At 54.1% G+C, this 16,495-nt stretch overlaps 2 protein-coding genes across 14 annotated transcripts in view; one reads left to right on the top strand and one right to left on the bottom strand.

The window, feature by feature from the left end:
* Positions 1 to 16,495, top strand: part of LOC119173579 (uncharacterized) — a 343,373-nt gene that overhangs the window by 297,736 nt on the left and 29,142 nt on the right. For all 13 annotated transcript variants that reach the window (XR_012895552.1, XM_075896344.1, XM_037424386.2 and 10 more), the window contains one exon: positions 7,964 to 8,065. Coding sequence is in view for 12 of the 13 variants with exons in the window: in XM_075896344.1 (XP_075752459.1) it covers positions 7,964 to 8,065 (102 nt within the window). In the remaining variant the exon portion in view is untranslated. The remainder of the gene's footprint in view (positions 1 to 7,963; positions 8,066 to 16,495) is intronic.
* Positions 11,343 to 12,029, bottom strand: LOC142818084 (uncharacterized). The gene has a single exon (XM_075896355.1). The coding sequence runs from the start codon at positions 12,027 to 12,029 to the stop codon at positions 11,376 to 11,378; it is 654 nt and encodes a 217-aa protein (XP_075752470.1). The 3' UTR covers positions 11,343 to 11,375.

Raw genomic sequence — 16,495 nt, 5'->3', positions numbered from 1 at the left:
TAGTGACACGTATCCCGAAGGAGTACGGCCACTAGGCTGGGTCCGGTCTTGGCAAGCCGCGGGCACACGTTAACCGTCGCCGTGGCGCGAAAACGATACTGCTCAAGGTCAGAACACTTTATTGTCTGTGGCAACACCAAAACGCAGTACAGCCCATTGCAAAGGCGCGTGGGAAAGCAAATGAGCTTATTCATGCCACGGGTGAAAAGTACTACACAGGGTGCCACGAGCACGTTTCCATAGTAAAAGTGATTCATAGTAAAAGTGATTCACGGAGACAGAAGGACCAAGGCCCAGTTGCTCGAGCGAAGGCAAAGGCGCTCGCGTTGGCTTCGGAGAGATACGGGTTGGCGTAGGCTGGCCACGTACTAGGTACTCGCACCACTCTTCGACCTACCGTTCGAAAGGGGGGGGGGGGGGGCGACATAAGGTAAGTGTTCGCAGCGGGCGCAAGGCGCTGTTGGCAAAGTACGTACGAGCCCCAAAGGGAGCTGACGGACGGAAAGAAAAAAGCGTGCTTACCCTCATGTCGTCCTTGAAGAAGTCTCCTCACTCCCAACGCGCGCGCGCAAAGCCTCTTGGGAGACTGCGCGCGGCGCCACAGCTGACATCCACGACCGGGTGAGAAGGGTTAAACGTCACTCCGCTCTCCCAGCGCGGCAGACAGCAGAGGAGGGGAGTCATGTCGGGACATGAGAACTAGGAAAGAGGCGGCAAAGCCCGCTCAAAGGCAGCGGGCTAGCCTCAATTTCCCCATCCACCTCTCCAAAATTTGCCCTTTACCGGTCTGCAAATGCAGCCAGACGTCACACATGCAGTTAAAAATTACACTGGTATGAACGACAGCTAAGCTCAGTCCAGCCCTGTAACTGCTGTTAAAAAATGATGAAAGGGAAAAAACATTTATAACAAAATAAACACATGACACTATAAAAATAATTGTGAAAGGGAGCACAGGAAAGTAGGACCAGTGGTCGTGATGCTTGTAAGGGATAGCGTCCACCGCACGGAGGGGCGGAAAAGCGCGACAATGTCCGCTGGGCGCGATGCCCGAGTGCGAGGTCAGAGGCACGGAAGAGTGCTTTCTGATGGCTCGTTGCTGCTCTTGATGATTGGTCAGCATGTCCGAGGAACGTTGCTGCGGTTGTGGTTTGGAGGCCCTAAGCCGGGCCTCTCCAGGGATCAGGGAGGCCGAACCGAAATCGGCTGTGAGGCACCCTGGTGCTGACTGGCGGCATATAGCTGCTGTCAGCGTGCCTCGCGCAGGAGCCATGTTGGAAAAGGCAACAGGGCTTTTCGGCGACGACCGAGAGCAGAGCACAGCGTGAGCAGGTCAGTGCCCCGAGCACCTCTAGTGTCCACGTCCATGGGGTGAAGCCACGATTCGCACTTTTCATAGACACGCACTGAAGCGTCACGCACTTACACACGCACAGAAGGAAGCACGCACGCACACACGTTGACGGCTGCGCGAGAAAAAGCACCAAGCGTCCTTCGTTCCACTCTCCACGCATAAGCACCGACACTCAAGGTCACAACTCCCTTCGTGATAGACGAAATAAACACGAAAAAAGTAAAACAGCAAAACGACACTCAATCTCTTGCGAGAAGAAAATAAAAACATAAAATACAAATAACACCTATTATTAGACAAAAACAAAAACATAAAGTACACATGAACACTTAAAAAGAAACACTGGCAGCAAACTGGGCGGGGTCAACTACTTTACGAGAAAAGGTTGTAAAGAAGCTAACCTATACTGAGGCTAGACAGTAAACGGAGGGCCTTTGGTTGTGGAGAAGTCCGCCGTCCGGCGGGAAATCACAAATGTGACCGCTTCCTCAGATTATACCGGTGCGGGGTCCGAATGAGGTCCGCCGCTTCGGGCGTGCCCGTTGCTTGTGCAAAGTGCCGCAGAGCGCTGGGGCGAGCTCGTCAGATCGCGACAAAGGGCATCAGGTCTGTGATGTGGGCACGGCTGAGTTTTCTCAAAGGGGGATCTTTCAGCTAGTACGCGCCACGGACGCTCACTGACAATCAGTTCAAGACCGGGTGGCGTGCCAACCCTTGGTTCAACCGTTTGTCAGATGTGGCAGGCACGGAATAGCAATAAAAGTCACGCTTCGTGGCGGGTCAGGTCATAACGTTGTCAGTTAGCAAAAACTTTCGAGCCACTCAAGTGACCAGCCATGAGTTCGTCCTGAGAGGATCGCAACAGTGCGGCTCTCAGACTTTTTTGGGCATAGCCACCTTAAACGGATCGATGGACTCGTCGTCAGTGGCTACATAGGTCAGCAGGAGCCCGTCATAGCCCAGCAAAATGAATTCGCCGAGGATTCAGCGACACAAGCTGTTTCAGCCCCCTATTCGCGCCCGCCGCAGAACAAGCAGTGTAATGGTGCTCCGTGCCTCTTCAAGACGGTTTATCGGTGCCCGCCGCAGAGCAAACAGTGCATACGGCGCTCCATCCCTCCGAAACTTGAAACGGATCACTTTGCTGAGCCTTCAGTAACTGTTCACTGCCGAAAGTGATTCGCATTCTTCGAAATAGGGGAGCCTTGTATCGCGCCCACTCAGGACTGCAGCAATCGCCGCGTGCACGGCACCACGGGTTCGCTCTCGGCACAGTGGCCTTCGGAAAGTTCTTCCACTTGGCCGCCACGCAGTGCACCGCTTACCTGGATGGCAGCCAAGGTCATCCTCATGGGGACTCCCCCTTTTCGTCGCTGTTTCGCCCCCGACACTTGCACGTGCTAAGGCACTGCGAGTGGCCATCGCACCGAAATCCAGGTTCTCGGCAGACAACAGGGGGCATGAGATAGTGCGTCAGCTACCAGGTTGGTTGTGTGTTCACCACAAAATGAGGTAACAGCAGGGACGGGTGCTGAAGGGTCCCTGTCGATAGAGGCGATGACCTCTTTGTGCAATGCGGCATACCACGAAGCAGCCATGTTGCGACGAGCCCGAATCGCGCAGGCTAACTGACTCGCTAAGAGCAGTCAAAAGTTTAGAGCTTCTGATACCGCGTTGGGCACCAGTGTAATGACACGTATCTTGAAGGAGTACGGCCACCAGCGTGGGTCCGTTCGTAGCGAGCCGCAGGGCACGCGTTAATCGTCGCCATGGTGCGAACACGATACTGCTCAATGTCACAACACTTTATTGTCTGTGGCAACACCAAAACGCAGTACAGCCCGTTGCAAAGGCGCGGCGGGAAAGCAAATGGGCTTATCCATGCCACGGGTGAAAAGTACAACACAGGGTGCCACGAGCACGTCTCCGTGGTAAAAGTGATTCACGGAGAAACCGGGACCAAGGCCCGGTCGCTCGAGCGAGGGCAAAGGCACTCGCGTTGACCAGCACCACTCTTCAGTCTAGCGTTTGGAAAGGGGGGAAGGGGGCCGACATAAAGTAAGCGTTTGCCGCGGGCGTAAGGCGCTGTTGGCGAAGTCCAAACGAACCCCAAAGGGAGCTGACGGATGGAAAAAAAAAAAAGCTTGCTTACCCTCATGTCGTCCCCAGAGAGGTCTCCCCACTCCTGATGCGCGCGCACAAAACCTCTCGGGAGACTCGGCGCGCGGCGCCACAGTCGACATCCGCTACCGGGAGAGAGGGGTTAAACGTCACTCTGCTGTCCCAGCACGGCAGACAGCGGAGGAGGGAGTCATGTCGGGACATGAGAACGGGAAAAGAGGCGGCAAAGCCCGCACAAAGGCAGCGAGCTAGCCCCAATTCTCACAACATCAATCTGCCAATAGCCACTTTTTAAACCGATGGACGAAAAATACTTCGCGTGACGTAACCTGTCGAGAGAGTCATCGACCGGTGAAAACGGGTAGACGTCTTTTTTCGTGATGCTATTCAGCTTCCTGTAGTCAGTACAGAATCGCAGTGTTCTGTACTTTTTCTTGACTAGGACGACTGGCATGAACCAAGGACTGCTGCATGGCTGAATAACCCTGTCTTCAAGCATCTGTTTTTCTTGTGTCTGGATAGCCTCATGTCCTTTGGTAGAAATGCGATTAGGCTGCTGCTGGATGGGGCGGACATCATCTTCGATAATAATTCCATGCTTTGTGAGGTGTGTTTTACGGACTTTGGAGGAAGAGGCGAAGAAAGATTGAAACTCACTTAAAAGGTCACGAAGTGCAGCCTTCCTCTCTTCGGACAGCATCGAATTAATGTTGATGGGGTCGAGAAATTTCTCATCCTCACGCGTTTCCTCAGATGCGAAGCACTCCGTGACATCGGCAACAGGGTTTCCATAGGCTACGGCGGTTCCACAAAAAATATGCTGGCGTTTGTAGTTGAAATTCGTTACTAGTATCTGTCACTGTCGGTCACGGACACACAACACTTCGGGCAGCGCATACACCTTGGAGCAGCAGAAGTGATAGGTTCTTTTGACCACCATGCCACCGTCTCGAAGGTCTTTACACGTGACTTTGATGGAAACAGTCGCTCGAGGCGCCAGCATCACACTGTCAGCCATACGCAGCGCAGGTCTACGGCAGTTGTCAGTGTCTCAATCTGTTGCGCCTTGAGTCGAGAAGGTCGCGATGCGCTCACGGAGATTTATGATGGCACCATGCTCTCGAAGGAAGTCCATGCCGATAATCAGCCGACGTGAACAGTTGCAAAAAACGAGGCAGGTGGCTACAAACGTTGACGCACGAATTTTCACTTTTGCTGTACAGCGACCCAGTGGTGTTACAACGTGTCCTCTGGCTGTTTGAATTCGCGTTCCATTTCACGGCATAATCACTTTCCTGAGGTATTTCTGCTAGCCTCCCGCTGATGATAGAATAGTCTGCGCCAGTGTCTACTATGGCATCGACCTGAAAACTGTCAATCAGCGCAGGCGTGTCTAGTGACACTCGGTCGGCGTTTCTTTGGTACTGCGCTCAATCTCTGACGAAATGCCTTCGGCGTTGCATGCAAGCGTCAATAAGAAGTTTTCCGCACTTTGAGTTTCAGCGACCTTGCCCCCAAAGGCAGCTGCCTTCAGTTTTCCCGACGAGGGCTTGGGGAGCGTCCCCGTGCCGTCACCTCAAAACGTGGCCCAGTGGCTGCGGGTCTCCTCGGCGATGGGGATGTAATTGGCGTCGTGTAAAGGGTGCAGGCTGCTGTTCGAGATACTCTTAGATTTCTCTTCGCCTTTGACCAATTCGGGGACGGGGTCATATAACGGAATACCCACGCAGTCCAATGCCCCGCCGCGGTGGTCTAGTGGCTAAGGTACTCGGTTGCTGACCCGCAGGGCGCGGGTTCGAATCCCGGCTGCGGCGGCTGCATTTCCGATGGAGGCGGAAATGTTGTAGGCCCGTGTGCTCAGATTTGGGTGCACGTTAAAGAACCCCAGGTGGTCTAAATTTCCGGAGCCCTCCACTACGGCGTCTTTCATAATCATATAGTGGTTTTGGGACGTTAAACCCCACATATCAATCAATCATCACGCAGTCCAAGTTGCTGGTATGGCTATTCCCGGTAAATGTGACCAGCCTCATCACAACGAAAGCAGTAGGGTCGTCTGTCCGACGTATGCCAGAGGTCAGACTTGCGCGTCGGTGCTCGGCGACCATCGAAGTCTGAACAAGCGTGTGCTGACTGAATCGCGACTGATGGCATGATTGTCTGGAACGATACGTGCGGCATTAGCTGGATCGGGACGTGCGGCATTGTCTGTCAGGGGCGTGACGAATCACAAGGCTTTTGCTAAGTACGACGGCGACTGTCAGTAGACACAGGAGCCATTTCCAGATCATCTGACATCGGTGGAACACAATGGACGTGCAGCACCTGCTAGACCTCGTCACGGATGACACTGGTGATAAAACCGACATTGGTTTACCTTGTCCCGTACATCTTTTTCATTTCTTTGCGGACGACAGAGCGGATGATCTCAAGAATCCACTCGGTGCCCTTGCTCTCAGGGGTGGCGAAAAATTCGGGAGAGGATGCCGCAGTCACTTGACTGTCAAACAGGGGAGACCATTGGTCCAGTACTTGCTTCATTGTTGCCGCTTCAGTAAAGAACTCAGCTACACTCTTGGGAAGACTATGCACCAACCAGCAAAAAGTTGTTCCTTCACACCACGCATAAGGTGACGCAACTTTTTTTCTTCTGCCATAGCAGGACCCGCCTGCTTGAAAAGCCGTGTCATGTCTTCGACGTACATTGAGACGGTCTCGTTCGTCATCCGGATGTGTGATTGTAGTGCACGCTCCGCCCGTTCGCGCCGGTCGGGACTCTTCTAGGTCTCCAGAAGGTGATGCTGGAACTCGCGCCAAGGTGTCAGAACATCAACCCTGATCAGAAACCACTTCTTGGCTCTGTCCTTCAAGCAAGTCACAATGCCGCGAAGCTCCGGAACTCCAGCGTAGAAGGTGTCGGAGCTCCAGAAATTGATCGCTGCAACGTGTTTAATTCACCCTGCTCTCCATGAAAGGGGCTAAGCATGAGCGGGTTATGGACGGTGCAGTAGATCGGCGTAGAAGGTGTCGGTGCTTGCACAGCAGCTTGGGTTGAAATCATAGTTGTTGCCTCAGTAGTCAGTGTGTCAGGCAGTATGCCTCGTTGACAGCAGCTTGTTTTGTGAACAGGGGTGTCCGCAGGTGCAAGGCTTGTGTTGCGGCTGCTGAGTGGGGTCTTGTGCATCGGGTGGACCGTGAGTTGCTGTACCCAGCACCTCCACCAGCCTTGTCACGTTTCTGACAAAAAACTTGCTTTTATAGGCTCATTGAGCAGATTAGCCGAGCAGTAGCTCAGGTAGAACTTTTTTTTCCTCTTCCGCTAATAGATTTCACCCAAGCAGACCACGTGGCAATATTATGTTATTGCACCGAGAACGATTTTTTAGGTCGTCAATTTGGCCGTCCATGTCACACATACAATGGGTTAGTTGACCCATCTTAGAGTTAAGGGTGTCTACTGCTATTTGGAGAGTTGACAGATTTTAGCAACGACTTTCTAGGTCTGTGAGGTGAGTGCTTAGATTGGCGATTGGGTTGTTCGTGCTCACTAGCTGGTTTTTGAGACTCTGCATCTCAGATATTAAAGTGGCCTGGCCAGCAGATAACTTGTCAAGACCTTTGAGGGTGACCTTCTCAGGACCAGAGTTTATCTCATCATTCCCTGATAGTAGTAGCAAAGTGTGCATGACATCAATATACTCAAAAATAAGTAAACAGCAGCACTGTGAGCTTGAGACGAACTATCATCCTGCATGATCAGGAGTGACGGGTTAGCGGTCCGCGTAGTGGCACAGCTGCGAAACCCACAGTGTGCGGCATATGGTGGTTGCTGCTTTATAAGCTGTGCATACGATGTTGTCGACGGCGATAGGGCCACTTTGATTGATGAAAGGTGCTGGCGAACGTCCTGAAGCATGGGCGACAGGGAGAAGGCAAATGCAGTGGCCTGCATAGTGGTGTGCATATGGGTCTGCGAAGCCCACAGTGCGTGGCAGACGGTGGTTGTTGCTTTATAGGCTGCGGATACGATGTTGTCGACGGCTATAGGGCAGCTGGGTTGATATGGGTAATCCACTGAACGGGGGTAGAGGCTTTGCTGAAAGCCCTGAAGCATGGGCGATACAGAGAAGGCGAACATTTTCCCAAAGTGGTAGACAAGGCTGCCAAAAAGGCAGACACGAGCACATCGGCGATGATGCGGGCAAAAACCTGCATGATCAAGAGGAACCGGCTAACAGTATGTGTAGTGGCAATGCCGTGAAGCCCACGTCACAGTATTTTGATTTATGAAAATGTCGGCAAGCCTTTCTGATGCACCTGTTCTTGTTCATTGAGCCTGTTTAGAATGAGGTATGACGTCTGTCAACTCCTACCATTACTTGGGAATTTGAACTATGTGTAATATTTTCTCTCCTTATTGCATGGCTTTGGTTCACTATGTTTTAGTACGGTACAAGGGTGTGTGTTGACCGCCTTGTCTGCTTACAGGGACAGCAGGTCAGGCAGTGACACTGGTTACGGGACACCAAGAACTGAACCGGCTTCGCACACTCTGTGCACCCCTCAACTTGGATATAAGACCACTGCCGGGTAGGTGCTATTGAACTTCCGTTGCTATCAATTGCATGTTAGGTGTGCTCTACGGTGACCCCTTTTTCTAAGAATAGATTCAGGTAAGAATTGAATGTTCCATGCTGCACGGACCTTGTGGCTTTTGTGCTGATTTTTTCAAAACAAGGAATTTTAACCAGTGTGATAGGGAAGAACGACACCGGCGCTGTGGCATCTGGCACGCATTCTAGGCTAAAGAAGCAAAGAAAGAGGAAGTGGAGAATAAGAATAGCTGGCCCGCAGCAAGGGTGCTATTTCTGTCTCGTTTATTCCATTACAATGGCGCAGTCTCCGTAGTGCTACGTCTTCGATTCCTCGTCCGTGGCACCCGCCAGCATGCAGCCGCGATAAGCCGAGCTTGAGGACGCCGTCAAGGCCTCCTCGGTGCCTGCTCACCTGCCTCCTCTGCCACATCCGTACGAGAACGGCGTCAAGCCTCCTTGGCGGTTCCGCACCACTGCTGCCGTAGCCGTTCACGACAGGGCATGCCGTCCCTACATCCCCAGCTCTGCCAGGACTACCTGAGGAATGCCGTGCCGTTTTCTCGCTGATGTACTCTGCCAGGCAACCGTCGCGGCAAGTATCGATCCCACCAGCAGTGGATGGCATCCATGCCTCTACTGTGGTTTCGGGGAACTTATCCGGCCACGCATTACTCTGCGCCAACTGTAGAGAAAAGGAAGGAGCTGCTGTGCCCATGGCGAAGCCCACCCATCTACCTCTTTTTTATTCTGAATCCTGCCCTAATCCTAATGATGATAGTGGCGCTCTTTGTCGTTCACACAATATTTAACATCCTCCGCGCCCCCCACTGGCGCGCGACGACAAAGAAAACTGAATGCTCACATGAGTCCAAGTACAAAATGTTCGTCAGTATTAGTGAAAGTTTCACGTCAGTCCTAGCAGTGTCATCCGGGTCTTCTCCCGCACTTGATCTTCCAGCGGTGCTTTCGACGCTTGTTCCAGGCTCATGCTTCTGAGCGTGTTGACCGTGCTGAGCTTGCGCTGTCTCTGATCAATATTCCTCGGGATAAAAATTTGCAATGAAGGCTGTCACATGAAAATCTGAGGCAGCCTTTCTTGAAAAACATCTTCTGTGGCTTTCTCGTCTTAGCTGAATTGACCGTGCTGAGCTTGCGCTGTCTCTGATCAACATTCCTCGTGATAAAAATTTGCAATGAAGGCTGTCACATGAAAATGTGAGGCAGCCTTTCTTGAAAAACATCTTCTGTGGCTTTCTCGTCTTAGCTGAATTTACCTTGTGAGCACCTGCCTTCTTCCTCCGCCTCGGCTTGGGCATTGGCAGTGATGCAGCCCGCACGATCCACTTCGTTGTCTTCCTCGGTGTCAGTAGTTTTCTCGAAGAGCTACACTCATGATCTTTATAGGCAGTAGGCTTCTGTTTTCTCGCAACCTTTCCATTTTGTCTTCTATTTTCTCCCGCTTGTTGCTGTGGCTTGACTCCTCCAGTAACATGTAAGGAAAGCATTGAGGACTGCCTTACAGTGGACATTGCCAACCTCAGTGAGTACTTATTTTTGGTATCTTCTGCAATGTCTCCTGAATTTCCAAAGGCATCACGCTATTCGATTGTAGAAGTCTCTTTGCCCACTCTCACCCGAGCAGCCACTCTCATGTTAAGTTGACGGTCATTGAACGTTGACGAGGGCTCTGAAGGCATCGAATAGGTCTCTAGATGTTCAAATAATTCTTCATTGGTGGTCCTCCATGTTGTATTCTCTGTAGCAAAAACATTGGTTTCTCTTCTTCCAACACATTGTTCTATCTATCGTGGGGTTGGGCCATTAACCTACTGTGTGACAATATCACAATCGATAAAGCGTTGGCTAGATGGTTACGCCACAGGCGAACAGAGCACTTCCGCTTGAAACTTTGTTCTGATCCTTTGCTTTATCCTGTCCAAGTGAGCCTGTCGAGACTTTAGCGCATCTTCAATCTTATATTCAGCCTTTACCTTTGCCAGAATAATCTTATGCACATAAACGTCGGCTTCCTCCATTTCGGCTTCTAAGTGGCCGATATTCACCATGTCTTCTATCTGTTTATCAATTCCTTTGAGAAGCTCAAACTGGTTAGTCAAAACGTTGTGTATATTCCGCAACTCACTTATTTGGAGGTGTCCTAGATGCAGGAGACTTTCGATGCTGGCGATGGCTTTCATGACGGTCTTTCGATTATGGCCTCCATGATCCGGCCAAGTGTCGGTAAACGTAGAAAATTACTGGCCGGCCACGCACCGAAGCCAAGTAGGCATCTCCGTTATGGTGACCCCTGCTACTAACTGCAGCGGACGATCACCGCGGGTTCATGCTTAGCGAGCCACAGGGCCGCTACTCCGTTTACTCGCATGTAGCGCACCGCTCCGCGCGCGCTCAACTAATAAGGCGTTTAGCGCGGCGCGGCTAGCAGACAGTGTTCTAATGCAAAAATACACAACACTTTATTGCCTCTGGCGGCACCCTGAACAACAGTACAACGTCCGCTCCCGGGACGGGGGTAGCAAAGGCACCCGCACGCGGACGTTCACAATAAAGGGAAAACCGCGAGCACGTCGCAGCTGGCAATGGCGGGCTTTGACACGCCGGTCGGGAAAAGGTCCCTCGCGGCTATGCCGCGCACTCTCACGATGGCCAATGGGCCTGGTCGCGAGTGTTAGGGCAAACCTCGTACGCGTAGGCCTACGGCAAGTGCGGCTCGTTGTGGTACGACCACTTCAAGCACTAGGCAACGCTCTGGGCTTAGCGTACGCTACCGAAGCCAGCACTCAAGTAAACACGCCTGCCGGGGTGCCCAAGGCCACCCCGGGCAGGCTACAGTCCGCGATTCCCAAAGGGGACGCGGACGAAGGAAAACACGTGCTTACCCGGTGCTGACCACGGAGAAGAGAGCGCTCCCTCGGCGCGCCCGTACCGCGTGCCGTGCCCGCACGTGGCGCCATCTATCGCCATGCGTCGTTATCAGAGCAGGAAAAGCAAAAGGGTGTGGCCGTGCGGCGGAATGCCCGCGAAATGGTCGCAGGCGCGCCTCAGATCCCCACATCCTCCTCTCCTTAATTCACCCTATATACCGGTCTGCAAAGGCAGCCGGTCGTCGCCCATACATACAAAGGCGTCATGCAATGGGCAACAGCTAGCCTCAGCCCCGCTCTGCAACTGCTGCTGAAGGAAAAAAATAAAACTACACAGAATACACATGAGAAATACAAAAAAACACATATTTTGCCTGCTGCAGTGTTCTTGGGGGGGGGGGGGGGAGGCTCCGCGTGGCCTTACGGTTCTAAAAGACGGTCGACGTCCTTTGTGGCGACGCTGTCCATAGGTGGTCTGTCGGTGGCTGCGGGTGGTGGCAGCCCTGACAGTAGTGCCGCGAAATGGGGGCCCTCCCCCATTCGCTGTCGGCACAGGGCCGCCAGTTCCGTGTCCGAGCGCTGGCTCAGCGGGGCTGGATTTGACGCCTTCCTCTCGGTGGCCATCCCCTCAGCGGCCGCCTTTGTCCGCGCCACGTGTATGGCACCCTTGTAGTGGCACTTAAAGCGCACGGTCATGCGGCACGTGGTGCAGAACCCCACCGCTGCATCGGTAGGTAGTTGGGCGCCTCCAGCTGCCTTCTCGCCTTCCGCCAGTGTGCAGCCCCGGAATGGCCACGGGACATGGTCCAGCGGCAGGTCGCGCCGAACACGCCGCTGCGTCTTCCACGGTGCGTCGCTCACGAAGTAGCGTGAGACCTCCTGCCCCTCCTGCCGCGCCCACGTGGCCACGCTCCGCCTTGGCGTTTTGGGGACCGGTGGCGGTGTCAAAGTTGTCGATCCCCGCCGCCGGGACGCCCGCCTGGTGGACTTGGGTGGTGCCGAGGTGGAAGGTTCTGGCCGCCGAGGCGCCCGCCGTGTCGACTTCTGGCTGGAGGGCATGTCGCTGAAGGGCATGTGACCACGACGACCGGCACCAGAACAAGAATGGCGCACCGCTGGCAGTCTCCGGCTTTCCCCGATGCCTCACTGACAACCAGCGCCACCTATGTTTACGTAGGGGTCGTTGACCCGGTTCTTCCCCTTCTCCGCACCACACAGACACACACACCTGCACCACCAGAGCGTCCTCGAATGCTCCCGCGAGTAACCGGTCGCTACCCCTCCGCAGTGCAAAAAAAAAAAAAAAAACGGGGAAAAAAAATCAAGAAAACATGAACGCTCAACAGACAATCAATCAGCAGCAGTGACTGGGCGGAACCGACTTCTTTGCAAGCACTGGCTGTAAAGAAGTTAGCTAACTGAGACTAGACAGTAAAGAGCAGGGCCTTCGGTTGCGGAAATAAGCCCGCCGTTCGGCGCGAAATCACTAAGGTGACCGCTTCCTCAGATTATACCGGTGCGTGGTCCGAATGCGCTCCGCCGCGCCGGGTGTGTGCCGTTGCTTCCGCGAAGAGCCACTGGGCGCTGGCGCAGGCTCGTCAGACCTTGATGCAAAGGCTTTCAGGTCTGCGATGTGGGCACGGCTGAGTTTTCCCGAAAGCGGGTCTTTCAGCAAGTACGCGAGTGGAGTCCAAGCTTTCTCCACTCGGTACGAACCAAGCCACTTCGGAGCGAGCTAAGTTGAGAAACCCTTGCTCGCGTCGCTAAGAGCGTGGTTGCACTTCAGGACGAGGTCACCTACCTTAAATGAAAGGTGGCGACGTTTTCGGTCGTACTGGGCCTTTTGCTCGGCCCTGGCCGATGCCAAACTCTGCCTCGCTCTACTGAGAGCTCGACAAAGCCTGTCCCGAAGTGTGGAAGCGTAAGCAGAACAGTCTGCAGGTTCTTTCTCGTCTCTGAGCTGGCATTGCATGACACTGGTCACCGGATTTGCCAACTCCCTTTCGAAATTAAGGAAGGCGGGAGAGAAACCAGTAGAGCGACTCTCGGAGGTTCGGATTGCAAACGCGAGTTCACTCAAATGGTCTGCCCAGTCCCTTCTTTGACTTTCGGCAAAGGCCGCCAACATCGGTTTGAGCGTACGATTGGTTCGCTTCATCAAATTGGACTGGGAATGGTAGAGCGAAGTGGTGCAGTGATCTATTCCTAGGGAACGGCACATATCACCAAACACCCGAGCGGTGAAATACAACGCATTGTCCGTAATCAATCTTTTCGGAAAGCCGAACTGGCAAAACACTTCCTGTAGCCTCTCTAGCACCGCTCGCGCTGTCACTTTCCACAGCGAAAACAGCTCCACCCATTTGGAAAAATGATTAACAACTACCATCAGATGTATGAACCCCTGCTTACTCCTGGGGAACGGCCCCATTAGATTGCAGGTGGCTACTTGCCACGGACGCTCACTGACAATCGGTTTCATCAAGCCGGGCGGCTCGCCGCCCCTTGATTTCACCGTTTGACAGACATGGCAGGAACGGCAATAGCGAAAAATGTCACGCTTCATGCCAAGCCAAGTCACAACCTTGCTCAGTTTCGCAAAAACTTTAGAGCCACTCAGGTGACTGGCAATGGGCTCGTCGTGAGAGGCTCGCAACAGTGCACCTCTCAGACTTTTGGGCACAACTACCCTAAACGGGTCTACTGACTCCTCATCGGTGGCTATGTATTTCAGCAGGAGTCCATCATGGTCCAGCAAGTATGTATCCGCGGGGGACCCAGCGACACACGCCGGTTCCCTTCCCCCTGCACCCGCCGCACTACCAGCGGCGTCTCGGCGCTCCGTCTCCCTGAGACCGTCGCTCAACTCGCGACAAAACGGATCATCTTGCTGGGCCTTCAGTAACTCTTGTCTGCTGAAAGCGATTCCCATTCTCCCAAAGGGGAGCTTGGTATCGTTCCCACTCAGGACTGCAGCCATCGCCTCCGCTCGCATTGGCGTCACGGGTTCGCTTCCCTTTCGCTCCCCCTCTCGCCCGCTTCGCGGCGTGCTGCTTGCCTGGCCCGTAGAAAGGGTTTGCTCGTTGGCGCACTCACCCTGATACGAGGAACGGGCTCACCTTTGTCTCGTCAATGTTGACGACAGCCCTGCGAGTCCGACGAATGCCGCCTCGGTGGAGGTTCGGATGGACCTCGCTGCGACAGCCGGCCCTTCTGCTGGAATAATGACCGCCAAATCCACTGGCTGCGAGGCGTCCTGCGGCGTCGGTCGAGTCGTGCACAGCGTCTGTGACAGCTGGCCTCGTGCAGGAGCCGTGATAGAAAGGCCAGCAGAGCTTATTAGCGACGGTCGGGAGCAGGGCGCAACCGGGCTGTTTAACGACCGCAGGTCTCCGAACACCTCCAGAGTGCAAGGTGGTGTAGGGGTCGGTGACTTCTTAAGTTGTTGCCACACGCACACACACACACACCTCCGATGGTCGGGTCTCTCCAAACGCGCACCGCAAAGGAAGCGCAGAGTGTCATTTGAGTGTTGTTGTTTACTTGATGTTTTTCCGTGTTTTTTTTTCTTCTCTCTGGAGGAGGGGATTGTGAATTGGTGCTTTAGCGTGGGGAGAGGGACAAATGATTTCACAGCTGACTCTTGGGGCAGCTTCACGTGAAAATGCTAGGCCACTTGCGGCTATTGGCGCAGGCGCGTGCTCGAAATGAGCTTGGCTGCTAGGTTGCGTAGCAGCCAGCGGGCAAAATTCGGCAACGGCTGAGGCCGCGGTGCCGATCTGCGCCCCGGAAGCTCCACTGAGAGCCGTTTCGAAGCGCTGTGACATGGAACTGCCATGCATTCCAAAGGGAGCAGTAGTAGTCCAATTTGCCCTTGTGCACTGTTCGGGTTGGGCTATGGCCCCGGACCCAAAACACGCTACCTCTATAGTGGGAGCTGATACCTAGCGCCTCGTGTCATCCCGACTGCGGCCTGTGACAAGTGAGGGTGCGCGATCGTGATGCTCAAGGGGGGCACTGGCCCTGTTCTCGAGCAATGCGGTATCTGCTAAAAGCGTCAGCGGATAGAACTCACGCAGAGCAGACATAACGCGGGTAAACGCGGCGAGCCTGATTCGCAAAGGGGGGCTGACTCGGCTAAGACTAATCAAAGGCTTAATGAGCCTTTGATACCGCGTTGGGCGCCAGTATGGTGACCCCGCTACTCACCGTAGCGGACGATCACCGCGGTTTCAGGCTTAGCGAGCCACAGGGCCGCTACTCCGTTTACTCGCATGTAGCGCACCGCTCCGCGCGCGCTCAACTAATAAGGCGTTTAGCGTGGCGCGGCAAACAGACAGTGTTCTAATACAAAAATACACAACACTTTATTGCCTCTGGCGGCACCCCGAACAACAGTACAACGTCCGCTCCCGGGACGCGAGTAGCAAAGGCACCCGCACGCGGACGTTCACAATAAGGGGAAAACCGCGGGCATGTCGCAGCTGGCAATGGCGAGCTTTGACACGCCGGTCGGGAAAAGGTCCCTCGCGGCTATGCTGCGCACTCTCAGGATGGCCAATGGGCCTGGTCGCCAGTGTTAGGGCAAACCTCGTACGCGTAGGCCTACGGCAAGTGCGGCTTATTGTGGTACGACCACTTCAAGCACTAGGCACCGCTCTGGGCTTAGCGTACGCTACCGAAGCCAGCACTCAAGTAAACACGCCTGCCGGGGTGCCCAAGGCCACCCCAGGTAGGCTACAGTCCACGATTCCCAAAGGGGGCTCGGACGAAGGAAAACACGTGCTTACCCGGCGCCGACCACGGAAAAAAGAGCGCTCCCTCGGCGCGCGCGTACCGCGTGCCGTGCCCGCACGTGGCCCCATCTATCGTCACACGTCGTTATCAGAGCAGGAAAAGCAAAAGGGTGTGGCTGTGCGTTGGAATGCCCGCGAAATGGTCGCAGGCGCGCCTCAGATCCCCACACCGTCCTACCCATCACAAAGCATCGCATGATGAAGCTCCAGGCATCGTCGACATGTCATGCTCCACGGTCTGAGTCATGGGCAGGGGTAGGCCTCGCACATAAGCTTCAACCAACGGAGGCTTGACAAAAGTCCTCGAGGCTGCAACTGCAGTCGGAATTCGTGATGGCGCTCCGTCTCACCTCCGAAATTCCTTCCTCCCGAGTCTCACGGCACCAAAAATGTAGAGAAAAAGAACGAGCCGCCGTGCCCATCGCGAAGCCCACCCATCCACCTCTTCTTTATTCTGAATCCTGTCCTAATGATGATAGTGGTGCTCTTTGTCGTTCACATAATATTTAACACCAACAATGCGCATGGGCTCATCTCTCCTAGGGACGGCGCTTCAAGCATCCTCCGTAGGTGGCATCCAGGCCTCCTCGGTGGCTCAATATCGCTTCATGGGCACCGCGATACTATTGCACGAGACAACACACAGGTTTTGGTCACCTAGGAACACCGCTGACAATTCTGACCTTGTCTCTTCAAGTGGATCTTGAGACAGCACTGTGCACCTGTGGCAAACGATTGCCCAAC

Source organism: Rhipicephalus microplus, chromosome 5 (assembly GCF_043290135.1).
Source record: "Rhipicephalus microplus isolate Deutch F79 chromosome 5, USDA_Rmic, whole genome shotgun sequence".
Lineage (NCBI taxonomy): Eukaryota > Metazoa > Arthropoda > Arachnida > Ixodida > Ixodidae > Rhipicephalus > Rhipicephalus microplus.
This window is presented reverse-complemented; position numbering and strand designations above follow the sequence as displayed.

Coding starts and splice junctions, on each gene's coding strand:
- LOC142818084 (XM_075896355.1), bottom strand. CDS start 12,029: ATGCCCTTCAGCGACATGCCCTCCAGCCAGAAGTCGACACGGCGGGCG.